Below are 27,925 nucleotides of genomic sequence, written 5' to 3'. Positions count from 1 at the left end.
GTCGCTTTCTGCTGAGGAACAGTTCCCGACCCACACAGTCATTGCATTACAATGCAACTACCGAGCGAGGTGGCGCAGTGGTTAGACACTGGACTCGCATTCCGGAGGACGACGGTTCAATCCCGCGTCCGGCCATCCTGATTTAGGTTTTCCGTGATTTCCCTAAATCACTCCAGGCAAATGCCGGGATGGTTCCTCTGAAAGGGCACGGCCGACTTCCTTCCCTAATCCGATGAGACCGATGCCCACGCTGTCTGGTCTCCTTCCCCAAACAACCAACCAACCAACTACAATGTAACTACCCGGTGTGTCGCAACACGATATTTAATTCGTAAAGTAGTTCTCGCGACGTGAAAAAAAGACTGCGAAAATCGTGACAGCACAAGTAGTGGTGATAGGGAGCACACGCAATATCGGCTCTCGCCGGCACTGGCAGAACCCCGTGGCGGTTTGTTTACCAGGTGGGACGCGGCGGCACGACGACGGCGGGCTCAGTGACGGCCGGGGTGGTGGCGTCCATGATGCTGGGGTCCATGTCGAGGATCATCTTGAGGTCCTCGTCGATGCCGATGTTGACGCGCACCGAGTGCGCGCGCGGCGCCAGCACGGAGTCCATGCGCCGGATGATCTCCTGGAACTCGCTGAGCTGCCGCTGCGTGTGCGCCGGCGTCGCCTCCATGCCGCGCCGCGGTCGCGCCCGCACTGCCCAGCACCGACTGCCGCCCAGTACGCGCCGCAGTGCGCGCGCACCGTCACGGCTATTTCTGCCATCCTCGCCTCGTCAAAACTCTCCGCCCGGATACTTTAATTTTATCCGAGAGACTCTGCCTATAATTTAACCTGACAGGCGGCAACAGCCCTAAGCAACAACAGACTCCGAACGATCGGAAAATTTCGGCTCCGACGCCCAAATTATTACAGTATTTCGGAATATTCGGAGCTCACTACTCGAGTACTACTCGAGCCTAAACTCGGAAACAAGTTCACTACAGACCACATACATCTACATGACTACTCTGCAATTCACATTTAAGTGCTTGGCAGAGGGTTCAACGAACCACAATCATACTATCTCCCTACCATTCCACTCCCGAACAGCGCGCGGAAAAAACGAACACCTAAACCTTTCTGTTCGAGCTCTGATTTCTCTTATTTTATTTTGATGATCATTCCTACCTATGTAGGTTGGGCTCAACAAAATATTTTCGCATTCGGACGAGAAAGTTGGTGACTGAAATTTCGTAAATAGATCTCGCCGCGACAAAAAACGTCTTTGTGGCCGGCCGCGGTGGTCTAGCGGTTCTAGGCGCTCAGTCCGGAACCGCGGGACTGCTACGGTCGCAGGTTCGAATCCTGCCTCGGGCATGGATGTGTGTGATGCTCAGAGCCATTTGAATCATTTTTGAAAAACGTCTTTGCTTTAATGACTTCCATCCCAACTCGCGTATCATATCTGCCACACTCTCTCCCCTATTACGTGATAATACAAAACGAGCTGCCCCTTTTTGCACCCTTTCGATGTCCTCCGTCAATCCCACCTGGTAATGATCCCACACCGCGCAGCAAAATTCTAACAGAGGACGAACGAGTTTAGCGTAAGCTGTCTCTTTAGTGTACTTGTTGCATCTTCTAAGTGTCTTGCCAATGAAACGCAACCTTAGGCTCGCCTTCCCCACAATATTATCTATGTGGTCCTTCCAACTGAAGTAGGTCTCTAGAAGAGCGTAGCGTTCCAAAGGATTGGAAAAGGGCACAGGTCATCCCCGTTTTCAAGAAGGGACGTCGAACAGATGTGCAGAACTATAGACCTATATCTCTAACGTCGATCAGTTGTAGAATTTTGGAACACGTATTATGTTCGAGTATAATGACTTTTCTGGAGACTAGAAATCTACTCTGTAGGAATCAGCATGGGTTTCGAAAAAGACGGTCGTGTGAAACCCAGGTCGTGCTATTCGTCCACGAGACTCAGAGGGCCATAGACACGGGTTCACAGGTAGATGCCGTGTTTCTTGACTTCCGCAAGGCGTTCGATACAGTTCCCCACAGTCATTTAATGAACAAAGTAAGAGCATATGGACTATCAGACCAATTGTGTGATTGGATTGAAGAGTTCCTAGATAACAGAACGCAGCATGTCATTCTCAATGGAGAGAAGTCTCCCGAAGTAAGAGTGATTTCAGGTGTGCCGCAGGGGAGTGTCGTAGGACCGTTGCTGTTCACAATATACATAAATGACCTTGTGGATGACATCGGAAGTTCACTGAGGCTTTTTGCGGATGATGCTGTGGTGTATCGAGAGGTTGTAACAATGGAAAATTGTACTGAAATGCAGGAGGATCTGCAGCGAATTGACGCATGGTGCAGGGAATGGCAATTGAATCTCAATGTAGACAAGTGTCATGTGCTATGAATACATAGAAAGATAGATCCCATATCATTTAGCTACAAAATAGCAGGTCATCAACTGGAAGCAGTTAATTCCATAAATTATCTGGGAGTACGCATTAGGAGTGATTTAAAATGGAATGATCATATAAAGTTGATCGTCGGTAATGCAGATGCCAGACTGAGATTCATTGGAAGAATCCTAAGGAAATGCAATCCGAAAACAAAGGAAGTAGGTTACAGTATGCTTGTCCGCCCACTGCCTGAATACTGCTCAGCAGTGTGGGATCCGTACCGGATAGGGTTGATAGAAGAGATAAGGAGATGATAGATAAACTCCTGTGGAAGGCTCTGCCGGAGAAACCCTCAGTAGCTCGGTACGGGCATTTGTTGAAGTTTCGAGAACATACCTTCAACGAAGACTCAAGCAGTATATTGCTCCCTCCTACGTATATCTCGCGAAGAGACCATGAGGATAAAATCAGAGAGATTAGAGCCCACACAGAAGCATACCGACAATCCTTTTTTCCACGAACAATACGAGACTGGAATAGAAGGGAGAAGCAATAGAGGTACTCAGGGTACCCTCCGCCACACACCGTCGGAGTGTGGATGTAGATGAAGTTGTTCGTAATTTTAACACCCAGGTATTTAGTTGAATTGACAGCCTTGAGGATTGTACTATTTATCGAGTAATCGAATTCCAACTGATTTCTTTTGGAACTCATATGGATCACCTCACACTTTTCGTTATTTAGCGTCAACTGCCACCTGTCACACAATACAGCAATATTTTCCAAATCGCTTTGCAACTGATACTGGTCTTCGGATGACCTTACTAGACGGTAAATTACAGCATCATCTGCGAACAACCTAAGAGAACTGCTCAGATTGTCACCCAGGTCATTTATATAGATCAGGAACAGCAGAGATCCGAGGACGCTTCCCTGGGGAACAGACTAAGGTCGCTGAAGGTAAAAACTTCTGAGTTATTAGACCCCGTCACGTTCGTCTTCAAACTTCTACTTCAATAACAAGATCGTTGGTGTGACCATTTCCGCAGCAAGTATATAAATATTGGTTTATTATATTAGTCAGTGCGATTTTTTGCTGTCTGTCTTGTGCAAATCTGCGTTTCCTCTGATCTGTTGGTACGAGGGTTGACCAGAAAGTAATGAACCGCATTTTTTCTTCAACAACTCTTTATTGAACATAATGAGAATTACACACACGAAAGAATTGTGTTTTATCTACACACCCCATTTCTCCACGTAATCTCCATCACGTTCTATGGCCTTCCTCCAGCGTGAAAAATGGTTCAAATGGCTCTGAGCACTATGGGACTTAACATCTGAGGTCATCAGTCCCCTAGAACTTACAACTAATTAAACCTAACTAACCTAAGTGCATCACACACAGCCATGCCCGAGGCAGGATTCGAACCTGCGAGCGTAGCGGTCGCTCGGTTCCAGACTGTAGCGCCTAGAACCGCTCGGCCACTCTGGCGTAATTTCTGTTCTTCGCATTCCGTATTTCTTTCAGTTATCTTCTGTACTATACTGTAGCGGCTCTTTCTATGTATAGTCCATCCTTTATCGAGCAACGTTACTCGGCAATGACACATCATTCGAATGTTATTTTCATCTTTCCGTTTTGCACACTAGTGTGTGTGATACTACACATGAATATCGGGGCGGGTTTCATTGTTCTTACAACAAAATTATGCGGGATTTTCGACGGCACCACCATTATAAAAATCTTTCACCACAAGGAGGGATAAAGATCAAAAAACTTATGTAATCTTCAAACAAATGTGTATCTTGTGAACAGCTGTCTGAAGATGAACCTGTCAGCTCGAAACCCCTTACGGCGCTATTTACTTACGTAAATAACATTATTGATAGTGAAACTTCCTGGCAGATTAAAACTGTGTGCCGGACCGAGACTCGAACTCGCGACCTGACCTTTGCCTTTCGCGGGCTATGCCATGTCACCGCAATGTCCTTTCTTTCAGGAGTGCTAATTCTGCCAGGTTCGCAGGAGAGCTTCTGTAAAGTTTGGAAGGTAGGAGACGAGATACTGGTAGAAGTAAAGCTGTGTGGACGGGGCGTGAGTCGTGATTGGATAGCTCAGATGGTAGAGCACTTGCCCGCGAAAGGCAAAGGTCCCGAGTTCGAGTCTCGGTCCGGCACACAGTTTTAATCTGCCAGGAAGTTTCATATCAGCGCACACTCCGCTGCAGAGTGAAAATCTCATTCTGGATTATTAATAATGGCTGGTTGCCGTCTTTTTCTTTGGAGGAATCAACCTTCACTTAGTGATCTCTTGCTGACTGTTGGAGGAAAAGATAATTGTGGGATGGGAGTTGGTGGGATACGCCCTTCTAGAGGTCTAACTGCGGGTTGTGCAGGTCCTTCAGCATGGCTTGCGTCAACTGGTGTGTTGCAGCTTGTGAAAGGATTGCTCAGGGCGTCAGGCGTTGATAGTGTTGCACGTCAGGCTGTAAATCGAACAGGAATGATAGATGTGGTGGCTGGTACTTCTTGACTGAAAGAGAACTGGTAGGGAGATGTGGGAATGGTGAGCAAATTGTATATAGAGGACAGATGTAGGTGGTGGATGAGATGACGCACTCTATGAGGTGACAGTGGCAGCAAGAGATGGGGAGACATACAGGGTGTCCGAAAAGTCTTTCCCTGATTACATAAATTGATAACTCACGCTAGAAGTAAGATACAAATATGAAACTTGTGTCGAATTGTTTACAACTATCAAAGTTTTTTTCTGTTTTAGGTTCGCAGTACGTAAGTAGTGGATGAGATGCAGTGCCCAAGAAGCCATGTTCACCAATCAGGAGAAGGCACAGTGTCCTGTGGTACCATGAGACACGATCACCAACCACAGTGCAGACACACTTCCACACAACATTTGGAAGGAATCCACCTGATGTCAAGAGTATTTAAGCCTGGTATGAGAGGTTCAAGAACACAGGATCGGTTACTGACCTTCCGAGGTCTGGTCGACCAAGAACCTCAGCAGACAGGGTGGAAGCTGTAAGGCAGTCTTTTCTGCGAAGTCCGAAGAAATCGGTGCGCAGGGCCTCACGTGAATTACAGATGCCAAAAAGCTCTGTCCATGACATTTTACACAAACGTTTATTGTTTCGTGCATACAAAGTGCAAATCGTTCAGGCCTTGTTGCCCAATGACAGAACACGTCGATATGACTTTGCAGTCGAAATGCTATCACGTATCGAGGACGATGATGGTTATCTCAGACGAATTGCCTTTTCCGATGAAGCGACCTTTTTTGTCAGTGGAGTAGTAAATCGATATAATGTGCGCATTTGGGGTTCACAACCCCCTGGCGTGGTCATGGAGTGCACCAGAGGCAGTCCAAAGGTGAATGTTTGGTGCGCGCTATTGCACGATCGAATTATCGGGCCATTCTTCTTCGCAGGGGCTGCCATCACATCTGCAGTGGACATGTTGCAACTGTATGCTGTTCCTCAGCTGCTTCAGTATCACCCCGATGTCTTGTTTCAGCAAGACGGTGCACCGCCTCATTGGGGTTTGGACGTCCGTGCCTATCTCGATATGACCTTTCCTGGGCGATGGATTGGTCGTGATGGGCCAACGGTTTGGCCTCCACGCTCTCCTGACATAAACCCATTAGACTTCTTTTTATGGGGTTATGTCAAGGACGAGGTCTACCGAACACGTGTACCACACCTTGAAACCCTGCGGCAACGGATAACCACAGTCGTTGAATCGATCCCTCCAGTGATGTTGGTTCAAATGGCTCTGAGCACTATGGGACACAACATCTGAGGTCATAAGTCCCCTAGAACTTAGAACTACTTAAACCTAACTAACCTAAGGACATCACACACACCCATGCCCGAGGCAGGATTCGAACCTGCGACCGTAGCAGCCTCGCGGTTCCGGACTGCAGTGATGTTGGCTAATGTGTGGACGGAAATTGAATATCGCCTAGATGTGCCACGTGCTACCAAGGGTGCTCATGTGGAAGTTTACTGATGTGTGAAAAAAACTTTGATAGTTTGTAAACAATTAGACACCAGTTTCATATTTGTATCTTACTTCTAGCCTGAGTTATCAATTTATGTAATCAGGGAAAGACTTTTCGGACAGCCTATAGATTATTGACGTGGTGGGAAGATCCGTGATGGCGGACAGCAATGAGTGGCAGTGAGTGATGTAGGTGGCCACAGAAGCGGCGCGAGGACGACGACGACGACGACGACGACGAATTGTAAGCGATGAGCAAGTGGCCGGCGACGAAGTGCCTCCAAGACGTCAGCAACACACGGCGACGGCGGCCGCGAAAATAGGGAAATGGCGGCGAGGACGAAACATGGCAAAGACAGGAAACTGCAACAAACAAGGCTGCACCTATCAACACGGCACTAGAGGGCGACTCTAGCCAGACTAGTTGACAGGCGCGGCGAAGCAGGAGAAGGGCAGAAGTTTTTTTTTTTTTTTTTTTTTTTTTTGGTTGGGTTTAAGGGCGCTCAACTGCTGAGGTCATTAGCGCCCAGTCACTGTTGTTTGAGCACATGGAATCTGGTAAAACTCAAGGGGATGGAGGGGACACCAGAAGGACCCGACAAAGATGCAGACAAAATAAGTAAAAAGATTAAATGTCCTTGGACAAGCCAGTTAAAGTTATAAAACGCAGAATACGAGCAGCTGCTCGAGCGTCATCAGCTAAAACATCCGGTAAAGTAGATGGCAGGGACAGGACAACACGAAATTGACTAAAACGGGGACACGACAATAAAACATGGCGCACTGTTAATGCCTGACCACAAGGGCACTGCGGGGCTGGGTCACCGGAGAGCAGGTAGCGGTGGCTAAACCGGCAATGCCCAATCCGCAACCTGGTCAGAAGGACCTCCTCGCGCCGAGATGGTCGGGAGGATGTTGTCCAAGCAGTTGGTAGCGGTTTTACTGCCCGGAGCTTGTTTCCTTGGAGGGATGACCAAGCATCCCACCACAACGACACAAGCCTCTTACAGACATCCCCACGAACGTCGGATGACGGGACACAATGGGAGGCTGGCCGAGGCAGGAGGACTGCAGCCCTGGCTGCAGCATCCGCAGCCTCATTCCCAGGCACTCCCACATGTCCGGGAACCCACAGAAAGCTGACAGAACCACCATTATCAGCCAAAGAATGGAGGGACTGCTGTATCCGTTGTATCAAGGGATGGACCGGATAGGGAGCTCCAAGGCTCTGAAGAGCACTGAGGGAGTCAGAGCAGAGTACATATGATGAATGGTGGTGGCGGCGGGCATACTGAACGGCCTGATGGAGAGCAAAAAGCTCGGCCGTAAAGCTGGAACACTGGTCGAGGAGCCTGTATTTAAATGTGGCGGCCCCGACGACAAAGGCACAGCCGACACCATCGTCAGTTTTGGAGCCATCGGTGTAAATAAAGGTGTGACTGGCAAGTCGAGCACGAAGTTCGGCAAACCGTGAGCAATACATTGCAGCCGGAGTACCATCCTTCGGGAGTGAGCTGAGGTCGAGATAAATACGAACCGGAGCCTGGAGCCAAGGTGGTGTCGGGCTCTCACCCTCTCTGAAGGTGGTAGGGAGGGCAAAATCCAACTGTCGAAGCAGGCGACGGAAGCGGACTCCGGGGGGCAGCAGGGCAGACACATACAACCCGTACTGACGGTCGAGAGAATCGGCGAAGAAGGACTTGTAAGTGGGGTGGTCGGGCATAGACGACAGCCGGCAGGCATACCGACACAGCAGTACGTCGCGCCGGTAGGTCAACGGTAACTCGGCAGCTTCAGCATAAAGACTCTCGACAGGACTAGTGTAGAAGGCTCCGGTCGCAAGACGTAACCCCCGATGGTGGATGGAGTTGAGCCGGCGTAAGAGGGACGGCCGAGCGGACGAGTAGACGAAGCTCCCATAATCCAGCTTCGATCGGACTATGGACCGATACAAGCGAAGCAGGACAGTGCGATCCGCTCCCCAAGATGAACCGCTAAGAACTCTGAGGACATTAAGGGAACGTGTACAACGGGCCGCCAAATAAGAGACGTGTGGAGACCAACACAGTTTCCTGTCCAACGTGAGCCCTAGAAACTTAGTTGTGTCCACGAATGGGAGAACAACGGGACCGAGATGTAAGGATGGCGGAAGGAACGCTTTATATCGCCAAAAGTTGATACAAACCGTCTTTTCTTCAGAGAACCGGAAGCCATTTGCCACGCTCCATGAGTAGAGGCTGTCTAGACAACGCTGAAGGCAGCGCTCCAGGAGGCATGTTCTCTGGGCACTGCAGTAGATCGCGAAGTCATCGACAAAGAGAGAGCCTGAGACATTAGGTGGAATGCAATCCATAATGGGATTGATCGCGATGGCAAAAAGGGCTACGCTCAAGACGGAGCCCTGAGGCACTCCGTTCTCCTGGAGGAAGACGTCGGACAATACGGAGCCCACACGTACCCTAAACTTTCGTTCCGTTAAAAAGGAATCAATAAAAAGGGGCAGGCGACCGCGTAGGCCCCACCTGTGCATAGTGCGGAGGATACCTCCTCTCCAACAGGTGTCATAAGCCTTCTCCAAGTCGAAGAACACGGCTACCGTTTGGCGCCTTCGCAAAAAGTTGTTCATGATGAATGTCGACAAGGTCACGAGGTGGTCAACAGCGGAGCGGCGGCGACGAAAGCCACATTGGACATTAGTAAGGAGCCGTCGAGATTCAAGAATCCAGACTAACCGAGCATTAACCATGCGCTCCATCACCTTACAGACACAGCTTGTAAGAGAAATGGGGCGGTAACTAGAAGGAAGGTGTCTATCCTTCCCGGGTTTGGGTATAGGAACAACAACGGCGTCACGCCAACGCATGGGGACTTGACCTTCGGTCCAGACGCGATTGTAGGTACGGAGAAGGAAGCTTTTGCCCGCCGGAGAAAGGTGTGCCAGCATCTGAACGTGAATGGCATCCGGCCCCGGAGCAGAGGACCGGGACAGTGCAAGCGCACGTTCGAGTTCCCGCATAGTAAAGGGGGCATTATAGGTTTCCAGATTCAGCGAGTGGAAGGAAGGTCGCCGAGCCTCTTCTGCCTCTTTCCTGGGAAGGAAGGCAGGATGGTAATGGGCGGAGCTTGAAACCTCCTCGAAAAAGCGGCCAAAGGCGTTGGCGACAGCCACCGGATCAACAAGGACCGCATTACCTGAGGTCAGGCCAGGTACCGAGGAGTGGGCCTTAATGCCCGACAGCCGGCGCAGGCTACCCCAAACGACGGAAGAAGGAGTAAAACTGTTAAAGGAGCCGGTGAAAGAGGCCCAACAGGCTTTTTTGCTGTCTTTGATGACTCTACGGCATTGCGCTCGGAGTCGTTTGTATTCAATGCAATTCGCCAACGTAGGATGGCGGCGAAAGGTGCGTAAAGCACGTCGTCGAGCACGGATAGCGTCCCTACAAGCCTCGTTCCACCAGGGGACGGAAACGCGACGTGAAGAAGTAGTACGAGGAATGGAACGTTCGGCAGCATGGATGATAACAGCCGAGAGGTATTCGACCTGACTGTCACAACTGGGAAAATCGTGGTCCGGAAAGGTCGCCAGGGATGAGTAAAGTCCCCAGTCAGCTTTCAGTATGTTCCAGCTCGAAGGACGTGGGGATGGGGTGTGGTGCAGGAGACGAACGACACAGGGGAAGTGGTCGCTCGAATAGGTGTCAGAAAGGACATACCACTCGAACCGACGGGCAAGAGTGGTAGAACATATTGAGAGGTCCAAGTGGGAGAAGGTATGAGTGGAGTCCGAGAGGAAAGTCGGGGCGCCGGTATTGAGGCAGACAAGATTGAGATGGTTTAAGACATCTGCCAAGAGTGAGCCTCTTGGACAGGATGCAGGAGAGCCCCAAAGGGGATGATGGGCATTGAAGTCGCCAAACAATAAAAACGGCGGGGGAAGCTGAACGATCAGGTGCATCATGTCAGCCCGACTAACGGCAGACGACGGTGGAGTGTAGATGGTACAAACTGAAAAAGTAAAAGCAGAAAGAGTAATGCGGACAGCTATTGCTTGGAGTGGGGTGGTCAATGGGATGGGATGGTAATAGACGTCGTCCCGAATGAGCAACATGACCCCACCATGAGCTGGGACACCGTCCACAGGGGTAAGGTCATACCGCTCCGAGGTATAGTGGGTAAAGGCAATACGGTCAGTCGGGCGCAACTTGGTTTCCTGGAGTCCAAGGACGAGCGGACAGTGCAGGCGGAGGAGCAGTTGTAATTCCTCCCGATGAGATCGAATACCTCTTATGTTCCAATGAAACAACGCCATCGCTAGTCAAAAAGTTGTGGGAACGAGACGGGGGAAGAGCTGGTCACCTCGACGGCCGCGGAGGGCCAGGTTGCGAGGGAACAACGCTACAACCGACGGGAGGCGGATCCGGTTCCATCGACTGGTCGCCAGCTGCGGCCGCTGTCCCTGGTTGTGTAGGAGGGGCAGCATCATTTGCCGACGAAAGGCCAGCTGAGCGCCTGGCAGCAGAGCGTCCCGGCGAAACTGAGGACGGCCGGGAGCGGCGACTCACGGATGGAGCGTCAGTCGAAACGCGCCGGGGTGGAGAGGGGGATAAAGATTTCTTCTTGGAGGCCTTCTTGGAAGGCCGAGGAGGCACAGGGACGGTGGGCTGGACCCGAAGAAGGTCCTCACGCGCGGGGTCCGTTTTGGAACGCCGGACCTCGGAAGCCGGGGTCCGGAACGTTTCCCCGATGGACGCCTGAGAAGAGGATCGCTTCTCAGGTGGCGTGTGGGGGGAAGGAGGAGGAAGGATGGCCCCTGGGGCAGAGGGGGTGGGGGCCACGGGGGAGGAGGATTTGGAAGGGAGGGATTTGGGAGGCGGAGGCAGAGCCCCCTGATGGGCGGAGGAGGCGGAGGGGGGATAGGAGAGGGGTGAGGATACCGCGGAAGGAGTGGACACAACTGAGGCAAATGAAGTGGTCAATGGCACGGGATGGAGGCGGTCGTACTTCTTCCTGGCCTCAGAATAAGACAGCCGATCCAAAGTTTTGATTTCTTGTATCTTCTTCTCCTTCTGATATGCGGGGCAGTCTGAGGATCTAGGCGAGTGGACGCCAGGACAATTAACGCACCGAGGTGGTGGGGTGCATGTATGTTCCTCACGAAGAGGACGGCCACAATCGCCACAGAGGGGCTCAGCCTCACACCGTGACGACATGTGCCCAAAGCGCAAACACCTAAAACAGCGCATAGGAGGCGGAACGTAGGGTCGCACGTCACACCGGTAGCACATTACCTTTACCTTCTCTGGGAGAACGTCCCCCTCGAAGGCGAGGATAAAGGCCCCAGTGTCGATGCGACGGTCTTTGGGGCCGCGCTGGACTCGCCGGACGAAATGCACGCCTCGGCGCTCCAGGTTGGCCCTGAGCTCCTCATCAGATTGTAGCAGGAGGTCACGATGAAAAATAACCCCCTGCGTCCTATTGAGTGCCAGATGTGGGACAATGGAGACTGGGATGTCCCCTAGGCGGTCGCACGCCTGGAGCGCCGCCGACTGTGTGGCGGACGTGGTCTTGATAAGTACGGACCCTGAACGCATCTTGCTGAGAGCCTCGATTTCCCCGAAGATGTCCTCAATGTGCTGAACAAAGAACATGGGCTTGGAGGTGGCGAATGTCCCCCCATCGGTCCGAGAACAGACTAAATAGCGGGGGAAGTACTTCGCTCCAAGCCGGCGGGCCTGTCCCTCCTCCCATGGAGTGGCCAAGGGGGAAGGGGCAGGAGAACCAGAACCAGAAACGGTACTTTTTCTTTTAAAAGACTCGGCCGCAGAGCGACCCGATACGTGGTGACGTTTCATCTGCGAAACGTCCGCCCCGATACCACCCACTCCGACCAGGGGCTCTCCCCACGGGCGCCACCCAGCCGCAGCAAGGGCCACCTGGCAGGATGACCATTGCCGGGAGTCCTGATGCCCCAAGGAGACGGGCATCTACTCCTTGGCCGACGTGGGGAGGGTGCAGCTCAGGTATCGGCAGTACGATCCCTGTGTTGTCAGGGGGCTACAACCTAGAGGGTACATGACGACCCCACCACAACGGGCTGGCTACCGTGCTGGATTTCTGGTGCCATGGAAAGTCCATCATGATCGCTGGTGCAGATGGAGACGCACTATGGGCGTAACTGGGACAACCCAAAAGGCGTTTAGGCCCAATTTGAGCAATAGTGGGTATGGTTACAACGCCGGTGCAATGCTGAGTGCCAAGGTCTGAGTGCACTTAGGACCAGTGGTACACCACGTAAGGTGTCCTTCCCCAAAAGGCTCGTACTTCTGTAGAAATTTAGAAAAATGGAGGTCAAACCCCAAGGGGGACCATCACATGGAAGGCCGAAACGGTTGAACTCCTTTTAGTCGCCTCGTACGACAGGCAGGAATACCTCGGGCCTATTCTTACCCCGGACCCGCAGGGGGGAGAAGGGCAGAAGGGTGGCAGCAATCAAACTAGCGCTAGAGAGTGGCTCCAGCCGGTCTAGTTGATAGATAGCGAGAGTGTGGGATTCCAACCCACGGACGTAAAAAACCAGTGTCGTATTCACTTATATAAGGATGTTTTCCCACGTTTGTATGGAACAGGTAGAGTTATTGGGTTAAATTATTCAGGCCGCAATTGATGGGCCATCGGCACTGGACAGGTTGTGATAACAGGCAGCGAAATGCAGGGGACGTGATTATCAAAATATTACTGTCGTGCCGCCGAGGTGGCTTACTGGTAGTTGTTTGTATCCCTCGCGCACGAGAATGTCGAATACTGATGAAGTTTGTAGGTGAACACGACTCTGCCTAGTAATCCGTATGATTTTACCTTCAATGAAGGCCGCCCCGGAAGCCTGCAAAATTATGCTTAAAAATTCACCTAAATACTTTATCCATAGCTACATGTAAACGAAGTCGCGGTTGTAATTCAAAAATTTAATAGAGTATTTCAGCTCAATCCCTCTTATAATGTTAATCACATTAAAATTTGATAAAATTAAAAGTTACGCGTTTCGGAAGAACCAGTTTCTATTTTCAGACGCACACCATCACAAGATTTCGATAAAAAGTTACTGTTTCTGAAAACAGGAGCTTGCCATTTGGAAACACGTAGATTTTAATATGATCATTAAGGTTAAAAAATCTGTATATATTCGCTGTAGTCCTTACATAACGAATTCCATCATTTATTTCCTTCTTTCTGCGACTCTTCATGACTGTCCTCTCGGAATATTCCAGGGCCGCCATCTCTCTTTATCACAGAATAGTAGTCAGCCATCATCTTTGCATTCCACCTTCCCTGGTCTCTCTTTTCATCTTTTTGATGACCTGGTGGAAGCGCTCTCCTTATTCTTCACTGACATCGCCAAGATTCTCAGGGAAAAAGGTCAGTGTGTGAATGTGGAGAGTGAAACCTCACACTCGTATTACGTCCTAATTTCATGAAACTCTGCATGGTTAAAAAATGGTTCAAATGGCTCTGAGCACTATGCGACTTAGCTTCTGAGGTCATCAGTCGCCTAGAACTTAGAACTAATTAAACCTAACTAACCTAAGGACATCACACGCATCCATGCCCGAGGCAGGATTCGAACCTGCGACCGTAGCGGTCGCTCGGCGCCAGACCGTAGCGCCTAGAACCGCCTGGCCACTCCGGCCGGTTGCATGGTTATTTTAACCCTGGTTTTATAATTTGGACGTATGTTATTGCCCATAGGTTGTTCACTACTTCTTCAAACGAAACCCAATCCATTTTTTCCCACTGTATTCACTGTACATTCAAAGAAATTTTCTTTCACTAAATTTCTGGTGTTTCTCATAAGCTACTGTTGGAAATCTTGTTTCCATGTACGGGAGGCTCTAGTGAACTGTTTCAATAATCCAAGCTTTATGTGAAAATGAAGTACTTGTACGTTGCTTAGTTGACCCATTGGTTCATTTTTTACATTCTATGAACCGGGTTGGAGGCGTTTTTCTTTCTTTGGGGGGAGTGGGGGTGGAGTTGGTTGGGTTGTTTGGGGAAGGAGAGCAGACAGCGAGGTCATCGGTCTCATCGGATTAGGGAAGGATGGGGAAGGAAGTCGGCCGTGCCCTTTCAGAGGAACCATCCCGGCATTTGCCTAGTGTGATTGAGGGAAATCACGGAAAACCTAAATCAGGATGGCCGGACGCGGGATTGAACCGTCGTCCTCCCGAATGGGAGTCCAGGAGGGGGAGGGGGGGCGGCAGTTCGTTGCCTTCCAAGTGCTTATCTTTGGCTCAGCTGTCCCTCTTACAAATGGTACACGATATTTCTGTGTAGCCGGATTGCTGACCGAGTAATAAGTAAATTACTTTCAAAAATCAAATGCTGTACAAGAATGCTTTTCATAGCTCATAAATTTCAACATGAACTGAGCCAAAGAAATTTTTGTTATGTAAAAGTACGCCTTTCAGGATACGTTTTGACGAGTCTATAAACAACATCCACTGATTGATTATAAGCAACGATAAAGAAATTCAGTATCCCCCAATATAACAACAATAAAAATATAGCCTCGTCGTTAAAGAATTTTACTAAATCGTATTTTCTGTTCCTTTACCAAGAGAATGATTCTCCGCGTAGCATAGTCTAAGATGTTTTGCTTTCAGTCTTGACCGCAATTTGGAATCATCTTTTTTTAAAATTCAGGTCACGAGTTAAATAGTTTAGTTCGTTTCGACTTAATCATTCTGGTGCAGAACCTTCTTCCAGATAGTAATAATCGCAATCACCGCACTCATTTTCTGAACTGCTCTCTTGCTGGCAGTCTTCGAGAATTGTATAGGTGGAATTGGATTAGGAAGAGATTCACTATGCGCAGCTGGTCGTAATGCCGACGAAATGTTACAATATTTTATATTCCCTTTAATTTTTACGTTATGGTCTTCAACGTTCACAAAAACAAATCTATCATATATACGAACCAGCTGCTCCCTTCAAACGGTAGGAATTGCGAAAGGCATTTCCTCTTCCCATTTTTCCGCTCCCTCAGCCCCTCAACACATTTACGGCATACCTTATGAGGTATTACGATATTTGTCTTAATCACCAACCCTTGTACCAAAGTCTGCGAAACGATTAACGGTTGGTTGGTTTAAAAGGGAGGGGTGGGTGGAGGGGGGAGGACAAACTGCAAGGTCAGTGTCGTCGTAACTGCCGCCTGCTTCACGTCTGCTGTGCAGCGAGCTACCTTAATTTAAGTATTAACTGTATTTTTCTTACTTGTCACTTCTTCTTCCGTGTGTATTTGCTTTTAGGAAGCTTTAATTTTCGAGTGCTCTTAAGTGTTCCATAGATTTCGTGTTTGTCTTGAATACAGTCAGAGAGAGTCCCTGTAGTCAACTATAGTGCCAGTAGTGCTAGAGTTTGTTTTCAATACAGTCCAGAGACAGGTAGTGCTTGTTTTCTACAAGAAGTGGCTAGCAACCACAGTTTAGTGAATAAGCAGCCGCCTTTAGTGAATTAGCAGTCTAGTTAAAGGTTGATTAACTCTCTTCAGTAAATTGTTTCCTTAGGATGGATAGGATGTGTGACTGCTGTGTACGGACGCAGGAGGAGCTGGCCACTGTTCGCGAACAGCTGAGCGTGTTGATGGCCGCGGTCAGCCGTCTTCAGGCTGCTGCCTCTGAGTGTAGCGGCAGTGGGGAGTCTGGTGCGTCGCAAGGTATACCCCAGGTGTTACATGCTTCACCCACTGCCCCTGCTGTCGAGACATCTTCGCGGGTACCGGGCGCGGTTGGGCCACCCTCTCCCCAAGGGGAGTGGCGGGTTCAGCGGCGTTCGCGGCGCACGAGGCGGAAGGTCAATGTGGAGGCTGGCCGTGTGGCATCGCCCGCTCTGCCTGTGAGGGGACATGTGGCTGCTCCTTCAGCAAGGTCCGAGCAGGCACACGGGGGGAGGGGTTTATTAGTTATTGGGAGCTCCAACGTTAGGCGGGTGATGGAGCCCCTTAGGGAAATAGCGAGAAGGTCGGGGAAGAAGGCCAGTGTTCACTCTGTCTGCTTGCCGGGGGGTCTCATCCGAGATGTGGAGGAGGCCCTACCGGCGGCGATAGAGAGCACTGGGTGCACCCGACTGCAAATTGTTGCTCATGTCGGCACCAATGACGCCTGCCGTCTGGGTTCAGAGGTCATCCTCAGTTCGTACAGGTGGTTGGCGGAATTGGTGAAGGCGGAAAGCCTCGCTCGCGGAGTGGAATCAGAGCTAACTATTTGTAGTATCGTTCCCAGAACCGATCGCGGTCCTCTGGTTTGGAGCCGAGTGGAAGGCTTAAACCAGAGGCTCAGACGATTCTGCGGAGATCTGGGGTGCAAATTTCTCGACCTCCGCTATCGGGTGGAGAAATGTAGGGTCCCCCTGAATAGGTCAGGCGTGCACTACACGCCGGAAGCGGCTACAAGGGTAGCGGAGTACGTGTGGAGTGCACATGGGGTTTTTTTAGGTTAGAGAATCCCCTCCCTAGGCCCGACAAGACGCCTCCTGAGACGCGGCAAGATAGGAGTAGGCAAAATGCAACAGGGAATAACAATATTAATGTGCTAATAGTAAACTGCAGGAGCGTCTATAGAAAGGTCCCAGAACTGCTCTCATTAATAAAAGATCACAACGCCCATATAGTACTAGGGACAGAAAGTTGGCTGAAACCAGACGTAAACAGTAACGAAATCCTAAACTCAGATTGGAATGTATACCGCAGAGACAGGCTGAACAGTGAAGGGGGAGGCGTGTTTATAGCGGTAAGAAGTGCAATAGTATCGAAGGAAATTGACGGAGATCCGAAATGTGAAATGATTTGGGTGAAGGTCGCGGTTAAAGCAGGCTCAGACATGGTAATTGGATGTCTCTATAGGCCCCCTGGCTCAGCAGCTGTTGTGGCTGAGCACCTGAAGGATAATTTGGAAAATATTTCGAGTAGATTTCCCCACCATGTTATAGTTCTGGGTGGAGATTTTAATTTGCCTGATATAGACTGGGAGACTCAGACGTTCATAACGGGTGGCAGGGACAAAGAATCCAGTGAAATTTTTTTAAGTGCTTTATCTGAAAACTACCTTGAGCAGTTAAACAGAGAACCGACTCGTGGCGATAACATATTAGACCTTCTGGTGACAAACAGACCCGAACTATTTGAAAAAGTTAACGCAGAACAGGGAATCAGCGATCATAAAGCGGTTACGGCATCGATGATTTCAGCCGTAAATAGGAATATTAAAAAGGGTAGGAAGATTTTTCTGTTTAGAAAAAGTGACAAAAAGCAGATTTCAGAGTACCTGTTGGCTCAACACAAAAGTTTTGTCTCAAGTACTGATAGTGTTGAGGATCAGTGGACAACGTTCAAAACCATCGTACAATATGCGTTAGATGAGTATGTGCCAAGCAAGATCGTAAGAGATGGAAAAGAGCCACCGTGGTTCAACAACCGAGTTAGAAAACTGCTGCGGAAGCAAAGGGAACTTCACAGCAAACATAAACATAGCCAAAGCCTTGCAGACAAACAAAAATTACGCGAAGCGAAATGTAGTGTGAAGAGAGCTATGCGAGAGGCGTTCAATGAATTCGAAAGTAAAGTTCTATGTACTGACTTGGCAGAAAATCCTAAGAAATTTTGGTCTGATGTCAAAGCGGTAGGTGGATCAAAACAAAATGTCCAGACACTCTGTGACCAAAATGGTACTGAAACAGAGGATGACAGACTAAAGGCCGAAATACTAAATGTCTTTTTCCAAAGTTGTTTCACAGAGGAAGATTGCACTGTAGTTCCTTCTCTAGATTGTCGAACAGATGACAAAATGGTAGATATCGAAATAGACGACAGAGGGATAGAGAAACAATTAAAATCGCTCAAAAGAGGAAAGGCCTCTGGACCTGATGGGATACCAGTTCAATTTTACACAGAGTACGCGAAGGAACTTGCCCCCCTTCTTGCAGCGGTGTACCGTAGGTCTCTAGAAGAGCGTAGCGTTCTAAAGGATTGGAAAAGGGCACAGGTCATCCCCGTTTTCAAGAAGGGACGTCGAACAGATGTGCAGAACTATAGACCTATATCTCTAACGTCGATCAGTTGTAGAATTTTGGAACACGTATTGTGTTCGAGTATAATGACTTTTCTGGAGACTAGAAATCTACTCTGTAGGAATCAGCATGGGTTTCGAAAAAGACGGTCATGTGAAACCCAGCTCGCGCTATTCGTCCACGAGACTCAGAGGGCCATAGACACGGGTTCACAGGTAGATGCCGTGTTTCTTGACTTCCGCAAGGCGTTCGATACAGTTCCCCACAGTCATTTAATGAACAAAGTAAGAGCATATGGACTATCAGACCAATTGTGTGATTGGATTGATGAGTTCCTAGATAACAGGACGCAGCATGTCATTCTCAATGGAGAGAAGTCTTCCGAAGTAAGAGTAATTTCAGGTGTGCCGCAGGGGAGTGTCATAGGACCGTTGCTATTCACAATATACATAAATGACCTGGTGGATGACATCGGAAGTTCACTGAGGCTTTTTGCAGATGATGCTGTGGTGTATCGAGAGGTTGTAACAATGGAAAATTGTACTGAAATGCAGGAGGATCTGCAGCGAATTGACGCATGGTGCAGGGAATGGCAACTGAATCTCAATGTAGACAAGTGTAATGTGCTGCGAATACACAGAAAGATAGATCCTTTATCATTTAGCTACAAAATAGCAGGTCAGCAACTGGAAGCAGTTAATACCATAAATTATCTGGGAGTACGCATTAGGAGTGATTTAAAATGGAATGATCATATAATGTTGATTGCCGGTAAAGCAGATGCCAGACTGAGATTCATTGGAAGAATCCTAAGGAAATGCAATCCGAAAACAAAGGAAGTAGGTTACAGTACGCTTGTTCGCCCACTGCTTGAATACTGCTCAGCAGTGTGGGATCCGTACCAGATAGGGTTGATACAAGACATAGAGAAGATCCAACGGAGAGCAGCGCGCTTCGTTACAGGATCATTTAGTAATCGCGAAAGCGTTACGGAGATGATAGATAAACTCCAGTGGAAGACTCTGCAGGAGAGACGCTCAGTAGCTCGGTACGGGCTTTTGTCAAAGTTTCGAGAACATACCTTCACCGAAGAGTCAAGCAGTATATTGCTCCCTCCTACGTATATCTCGCGAAGAGACAATGAGGATAGAGAAGATCCAACGGAGAGCAGCGCGCTTTGTTACAGGATCATTTAGTAATCGCGAAAGCGTTACGGAGATGATAGATAAACTCCAGTGGAAGACTCTGCAGGAGAGACGCTCAGTAGCTCGGTACGGGCTTTTGTCAAAGTTTCGAGAACATACCTTCACCGAAGAGTCAAGCAGTATATTGCTCCCTCCTACGTATATCTCGCGAAGAGACCATGGTGATAAAATCAGAGAGATTAGAGCCCACACAGAGGCATACCGACAATCCTTCTTTCCACGAACAATACGAGACTGGAATAGAAGGGAGAACCGATAGAGGTACTGAAGGTACCCTCCGCCACACACCGTCAGGTGGCTTGCGGAGTATGAATGTAGATGTAGATGTAGATGTCATGGGTTCCTTGTTCCGAATAAAATAATTCCACAAGGAAGGGAGTAAAATAATCGAGATATACAAAATACAGCTGGAAGAAATGAGAAAACCACAACAATGACAGAACGGCAACAAACACTAAAACGGACAAAATCGGACAAGAAAACCACAGACACACACAAGAAACATGAAGAGATCAAAACAAGAGAGCAGATTACCATCGCTGGCTAACCACGAGAATAAAAAGAATCCAGCCACTCTGCAACACATTAAAACCTCCACCCTAAAAGCACTAGTTTAGGAGATGCCTATCTCCAGAAGCGGATTCTGCGTAGCCTGTTTGGCCAGCCTGTCGGCAAGTTCGTTGCTTGGGATTACGTGTCCTGAGGTCCACACAAACACCGCTGAACGACGGGACCGTTCCAGGCCATAGATGGACTCCTGAATAGACGCTACCAACGGATGGCAACGGTAGCACTGGTCAATAGCTTGTAGACTGCTCAAGGAGTCAGTAGACAGGAGAAATGACTCGCCAGGGCATGGCCGCCAGCTCTGCAGTGAAAACACTGCAGCCATCTGGCAAAGAGTTATGTTCAATATGTCCTCCATGAACATACGCAAAGCCATGGAGCCGTCGGTGTAAGCCACTTCATGGCCCCAGTACATGTCGAGAATCGAGAGAATGTGATAGCGGAGAGCCACAGGATTAATGGAGTCCTTAGAGCCATGCAAAAGGTCCAGAAGAACCTGCAGCCTAGGTGTATACCATGGAGGTGTACGTGAATGGACCTCGAGGAGAGGTGGTAACGGGAATGACTCCAGTTCAGACATAAGGGACTGGACGCGAACCGCAATCATAAGCCCTGACCTGGGCCACTGACGCAGGAGATGAACCGCCATGGTTGGGAAAATGAGGCAACTGGCGAGCAGTTGTGCACGTCTAACCTTCAATGGAGGGACTCCGGCCTCCACTAGGACCCCGGTCACCAGACTCGTTCTAAAAGCTACCGTCGCTAGGCGAACGCCAAGTAGTGCACTGGGTCCAGCAAATGCAACACTGAGGGCGCCACTGAATCGTAAACCAGACTCCCATAGTCAAGGTGGGATTGAGCAAGGGCTCTGTAGAGCTGCAGCAGAGTAGAGCGATCTGCACCCAAAGTGGTGTTGCTCAGGCAGCAGAGGGCATTGAGGTGCTGCCAGCACTTCCTCTTAAACTGACGAAGGTGAGGTAGCCAAGTCAATTGGGCGTCGAAAACCAGCCCTAAGAATCGATATGTCTCCTCTACAGTGAGTGGATCGTCATTAAGGTAAAATTCTGGTTCTGGATGAATGGTGCGACACCGACAGAAACGCATGACACACAACTTAGCGGCTGAAAACTGGAAGCCGTGGGCTAGAGCCCATGACTGCGCCTTGTGAATGGCTCCCTGTAGGCGGCGCTCAGCAACACCAGTACTGGTGGAGCAGTACGAAATGCAGAAGTCGTCTGCATACAGAGAGGGTAAGACCGACGGTCCTACAGTTGCTGCTAGACCGTTAACAGCCACTAAAAATAGACACTCAATATGGAGCCCTGCGGAAGGCCGTTTTCGTCAATGCAGAGGGAACTATGGGAGGCACCGACTTGGACACAGAAAGTACGGAGTGATAGGAAGTTTTAGATAAAAATCAGGAATGTTCCACGGAGACCCCACTCATACAATGTGGCAAGCATACGTCGTCGCCAGGTAGTGTCGTATGCTTTACATAAGTAAAAAAAGACGGCAACCAGATGTTGGCGTCTGGAAAAGGATGTTCGGATGGCAGAGTCGAGGGACACAGCATGTCAGTGGTAGAGCGACCCTGGCGGAAGCCGCCCTGGCATGGAGCCAGTAGGCCACGTGACTCCAGGACCCAACCGTCGACACACCATACGTTCCAGCAGCTTACAAAGAAAGTTGGTGAGGCTGATGGGCCGGTAGCTATCCACATCAAGCAGGTTTTGACCAGGTTTGAGCACTGGAATGATGGTGCTCTCCCGCCATTACGATGAAAGACGCCATCGCACCAGATCCGGTTTAAGATGACGAGGAGATTTCGCTTGTAGTAAGACGAGAGATGTTTAATCATCTGACTGTGGATCCGATGTGGCCCACAAGCTGTGTCTGGGCAATGTGCAAGGGCGGAGAGGAGCTCCCATTCTGTAAATGGGGCGTTATAGGGTTCACTGTGGTGTGTAGTGAACGAGAGGACTTTCCTTTCCATCCTCCGTTTGAGGGTGCGAAAGGTTGGGGGGTAATTTTGGATGCGAAAGGTTGGGGGGGGGGGTAATCTTCCGACGCGGAGGCTCGAGCTTAGTGCTCAGCAAAGTGCTCGGCTATCGCGTTTGCGTCAGTAGATAACAAGCCATTGATATTAATGCCAGGGACAACTGTTGGGGTCTGGTACCCAAAAAGACGTCTGATCTTCATCCAGACTTTGGATGGTGACGTATGGCACCCAATGGTCGACAGGTACCTCTCCCAAAATTCCTGTTTCCGTCGTTTTATAAGCTGGCGAACGCGGCCACGGAGCTGCTTAAAGGCTATTAGGTGCTCCAGGGAAGGGTGCTACTTATGTCGCTGTAGAGCTCGCCAACGCTCTTTAATTGCCTCAGCGACTTCCGGCGACCATCAAGTGACTGTCTTTCGCCAGGGCACCTTAAAGAACGAGGGATCGCGTTTTCCGCCGCGGAAACGATTGTTGTTGCGACATGCTCAACAACAACATCGATGGCACCATATGGGGGAGATTCAGCGGTGACATCAGAGGTGAAGGCTTCCCAGTTTGCCTTGTTTATTAGCCCATATGGGTAGGCGTCCGTGGGCATGACGTCAGGGGAGAGACAGGGAAGATGGGAAAGAGGTCACTGCCACACAGGTAGTCATGTGCTCTCCAGTGGATAGGTGGAAGAAAGCCAGGACTGCAAACAGAGAGATCAAAGGCTGAATATGTGCCAAGTGCCACACTGAAATGTGTGGGGGCACCTGTATTTAAGAGGCAGAGGTCGGGTAGTCACAGTAAATTTTCAACCCCCTCTGCCTCAGCCAGTAAGCATGGCGCCACGCCACAGGGGGTTATGTGGATTAATATCTCCCAAAAGTAGGAAAGGTTTAGGGAGTTGATCAGTCAGTGCAGCCAATACGTTAAGGGGTATTGCACCATCTGGAGGAAGATATACATTGCAGACAGTTATTTCCTGCATCGTCCTTATGCTGACAGCCACAGCTTCAGGGGGGGGGGGGGGTTGAAGGGGCACAGCTTCACTACATTCTGAGTTCAGGACATACACGCAAACTCCACCTGACACTATTATAGTCGCTACAGTTCCTGTAATATCCCTTATAGCCGCGAAGAGCATGGGCTCGCATTGTCGGGAACTAGGTTTGCTGGAGGGCAGGTGTAAAGCTTAACAGTTGCCATAGCTCAGCCAGATGATGGAAAAAACCGCCGCAATTTCACTGGAGGATTACGTGATCGTGAGACTGGGAAGGCATGAAGCACTCAATGAGGCAGTCTACGCCTCAGGTTCAACTGCTGCCATCAGGTGAGTACCTGTGTAATCGACATCCATTGTGTCTGAGGGTCCAGCGAAATCTAGGTCCTCAGCGGACGCCAGTATCTCCACCTCATCCTCAGACACAGAGCTTGTAGGTACTGGTGGTGTCGGTGTCACTGCAGTGCCTTGGTTCTTTGCGATCTTTTTCTTTTTAGGTTTCTCTCACTGGTCCTTAGGTTTGTCCGGCTGGGAGGGCTTCACAGATTCTGTATCAGGGACTGAGGAGGACCCTGAAGCCCTTCGACCAGCTACCTGTGGTTGCTTCAGCCACTGGCGGGTGTCGGCTTTGCCACTAGCAGAAACCTGGGAAGGGAATGACCCAAGGGACACCTTCTTCGGCTGAGAATTGGGGACTGATGTCCCTGATGATTGCGGGTGTTGCTCCTGAAGTTGGTTGTGCAGGAGCAACAGGGAGGGAAGTGACCCCCGCCCCTCCATCAAGGGGGCAGGTGGAGTCTGACGGCTCTGAGAGCAAACTGTACACAGCAGAACGGAAGATGGTAGAACCGTTGTCGTAGTGATGGCATAGGTTGATGTCATATGCACAGGATGTAGCCTCTCCTATTTTCTCTTAGCCTTATTGTAGTTCAGTTGATCCAGGATCTTGTATTCCATAATTTTTCTTTCTTTCTGGAGATTCCTGCAGTCTGGAGAGTAAGGCAAATGGTGCTCTCTGCAGTTGACACAAATAGGAGGTGGAGCACAGGGAGTATTGGGATATGAAGGACATCCACAATTCCAACAGGGGACACTGGAAGTACAACGGGAAGACATATGGCCGAACTTCCAGCACTTAAAGCACCGCATCAGGGGAGGGATATACGGCTTTATGTCACTGCGGTAACCATCACCTTGGCCTTCTTGGGTGATGTCACCCTTGAAGGCCAAGGTGAAGGCACCGATGCAACCTGATTATCCTTCGGACCCCAGTGGACACGCTGGACGAAATGAGACACCTCGCCACTCCAAATTGGCGTGCAGCTCATTGTCAGACTGCAAAAGAAGGTCCCTGTGAAATATGATACCCTGGACCATATTTAACCTCTTATGTGGTGTGATGGAAACAGAAACATCCCCCAGTTGGTCACAGGCGAGTAGTGCCCGTGACTGGGCAGTTGGTGCTGTTTTGATCAAGACCGACCCTGACCACATTTTGGGCAAGCCCTCTAGCTCCCCAAACTTGTCCTCTAAATGCTCCACAAAAAATCGAGGTTTCAAGATTCGCCATCAACTCTTGTACATACGAGGTATCAGGGCGAATAAGCTTTGCTGCCATCTTTAGCCTGGCATTCCTCCCATGGTGTGGCCAGGGAGGGAGGGGGGGACGATTTGGGGTTGTATTCTTTGCATTCAAGTTATACCTTGATTGCTTAGAGACTGCTGGTGTTTGACCACCAGCAATAGATGATGTACTACGCTTCATGGCGTGTCATCCACCCTGATGCCACCCACTCTGACCAGGAGCCCCCCCCCCCCCCCCACACACACACAGGCGCCACCCAGGCGCAGCAAAGGCCACCTGGCAGGATGGCCATTACTAGGAGTCCCGATGCCCCATGGTGACTGGCATCTACTCCTTGGCATACATGGGGAGTTAACGGCGTAGGCATAAGAAGAGGAATTCCTATGTGGTCAGTGGGCTACAACCAACAGGGTACTGGTGGCCCCACCACAATGGACTGGCTACCGCGCTGGATATCAGGCGCAAACAAGCTAAGGAGTCCATTATCGTCGACAGCACAAAAAGCGATGCTGCACAGAGGATGGAGGAAAACACACAGGAGGGTGACCTCGCCCAACAGCTGGACAACGAGCAGGAGGGCAGATCCACGTCGACGAAGGATGCGAGAGGTCTCAGCACATGATGGACACTATGCACCATGTAAGGTGCCCTTCCCCAATTAGCTCGCTCTTCGGAAAAATTTTGAAAAATGGAGGTCAAGAGCCCTACAGGGGACCATCACATAAAGGCTGAAACGTGAGACACTCCTTTTAGTCGCCTCTTACAACAGGCAGCAATATCTCGGGCCTATTCTAACCCCCGGACCCACAGGGGGGGGGGGGGGGGGTGGTGGAGGGGGGGGGAAACTATTACAGTTCTCCCTTTGTTTAGCAATTAAGTAGCACCACAAATATAACAGAACACGTTTGGGTTATTTAAATACTTGCGAGAATTCATTTCTAAGAAACTGTGAAAAAAATTTTAACAGCACAAATATAACCTCACAACACTATAGCATGCCAACAATGAACTTAAGTTTCCCGTTTAATAGACAGATGGCCGTGACAAGTGTGGCCAACTAATCGATCTTACTAACTACATCAGATCCGAAATCAGGGCAAAAAAGTACATCAGGAGCAACAGAACTTACGTAAACATCAAAAATCATGTTGTACTGTGTCGTCAGTAGTAATGACAGTTTTTCATAAAAGTGAGGAGTGTAATGGGATCCACTCAGCCTCTTGAGGATCGTCTAGGCGTCTCCTGTTTCAAAATTCGACATTAATGGCTCGAAAAGCTATTTTATATCCACACGTCCTTCCAACGCTACCACCCAACCACAACTTGGAGCTGAGGAAGTAGCAGTCCCGGGGGCGTTGCAGAAGGGCTTGATAGCACAATTAGTTATGTTCCAAAGGGACTCAGAAACCCTCTTCTTCCGAAAAAAATGGTTCATATGGCTCTGAGCACTATGGGACTTACCAGCTGAGGTCATCAGTCCCCTAGAACTTAGAACTACCTAAACCTAACTAACCTAAGGACATCATACACATCCATGCCCGAGGCACGATTCAAATCCGCGACCGTAGCAGTCGCACGGTTCTGGACTGAAGCGCCTAGAACCACTCGGCCACCGCGGCTGGCCCTCTTCTTGCGAATAGGAGTTAAGTGCCTTAACCACTCCACCTAAGCTGTAGGTAAGACACTGGACTCTAAAAATAGATGGTTGTGATTCCAATTCGACCATAAAGATTTTGCTTTTCCAAGGTTTCAAATGTTCAAATGTGTGTGAATTCCTAAGGGACCAAACTGCTGACGTCATCGGTCCCTAGACTTACATACTAGTTAAACTAACTTATGCTAACAACAACACAGACACCCGTGACCGAGGGAGGACTCGAACCTCCGGCGGGAGGGGCCGCGCAGACCGTGACAGGACGCCTCAAACCGCGCGGCCACCTCGCGCGGCTCAAAGGTTTCCATCATCAATGAGAGGATGTTCCTTTGAAATGGCCATGGGTGATTTCATCTCCCATTCTTGTTCAAACCCGTCTTGTGCTATGTCTCTAATGACGACGTTGTCGATGGGATGAACTAAAATCCTCCATCTTTTTTTTTTTAACTAGCATGCCAGTTAACTCAGTTCACAAGTAAAATCCGTAACTCACGTCATTTACCTTACAGTAAGGCGAGACTGACAGTTCCCATCGTGTACAAGTTTCTAGCCACTAGCCAAACCGCAACAGTGCCCAGCCACAAATGTCGTCGTCTTTTGCGAAATGATATCCACGAATGAGTTTCTTCACGGCCCAAACATTGCTGATGTCACAATCTAAGGATCTTGGTTGCAGACGAGATTTCCCAGTAAATATCCAGTTCATCTGTTAACATGTCTCTGGATGGACCTAGTAAAGGAAGGTAATTTCGTTCGACAGCTGTCCATGGTGTTTCCACTTCAACACGAAACGGAATAACAGAAGACACGATAATATTTAAATCTTGTGTTGTGGGTTGGCAGGAGAGCCAACCCCGTGTTATTAGAGGAAGCCGAAAGGCACGCGTTTTAGCTCACGCAGGCTGGCGTGAGGTCTGGAACAGGTCCAGGAAATTAGACTTCAGAAAAACGGACGTAGCTGGTGGAATACTTAACTTTAATCCATTAATGATAAGCGTCGCTCTTGACGGTACATGATTACAGTATCAATAGTAACTGGTACTGGTGCCTTGCTAGGTCGTAGCAAATGACGTAGCTGAAGGTTATGCTAACTATCGTCTCGCCAAATGAGAGCGTATTTTGTCAGTGAACCATCGCTAGCAAAGTCCGTTGTACAACTGGGGCGAGTGCTAGGAAGTCTCTCTAGACCTGCCGTGTGGCGGCGCTCGGTCTGCAATCACTGATAGTGGCGACACGTGGGTCCGACGTATACTAACGGACCGCGGCCGATTTAAAGGCTACCACCTAGCAAGTGCAGTGTCTGGCGGTGACACCACATCTTGCACTAGTCAAAAATTCCTTCAGTATAAGAATCCATCAACAACTACACTCTGCATGCCACTGTACACCATGTGGTGTTGAGTAACATGGTCCACAGTATTGTAATAGCCCCCCCCCCCCTATCAAAGTTT

At 49.5% G+C, this 27,925-nt stretch overlaps 1 protein-coding gene across 2 annotated transcripts in view; it reads right to left on the bottom strand.

The window, feature by feature from the left end:
- The window catches only part of LOC126184875 (microphthalmia-associated transcription factor), a 402,286-nt gene that overhangs the window by 311,891 nt on the left and 62,470 nt on the right, over positions 1–27,925 (bottom strand). The window contains exon 1 of one of the 2 annotated variants that reach the window (XM_049927498.1): positions 459–688. The exons of the other annotated variant lie outside the window; for it this stretch is intronic. Within the exon in view, the coding sequence (XP_049783455.1) occupies positions 459–679 (221 nt within the window). The 5' untranslated portion in view covers positions 680–688. Of the gene's footprint in view, positions 1–458; positions 689–27,925 lie in introns of those variants that run through there. 2 annotated transcript variants of the gene reach the window in all.

The sequence above is a fragment of the Schistocerca cancellata genome, chromosome 4, assembly GCF_023864275.1.
Source record: "Schistocerca cancellata isolate TAMUIC-IGC-003103 chromosome 4, iqSchCanc2.1, whole genome shotgun sequence".
Classification (NCBI taxonomy): Eukaryota; Metazoa; Arthropoda; class Insecta; order Orthoptera; family Acrididae; genus Schistocerca; species Schistocerca cancellata.
The sequence above is the reverse complement of the archived record's forward strand: the minus strand, read 5'-3'. Positions and strand labels throughout refer to the sequence as shown.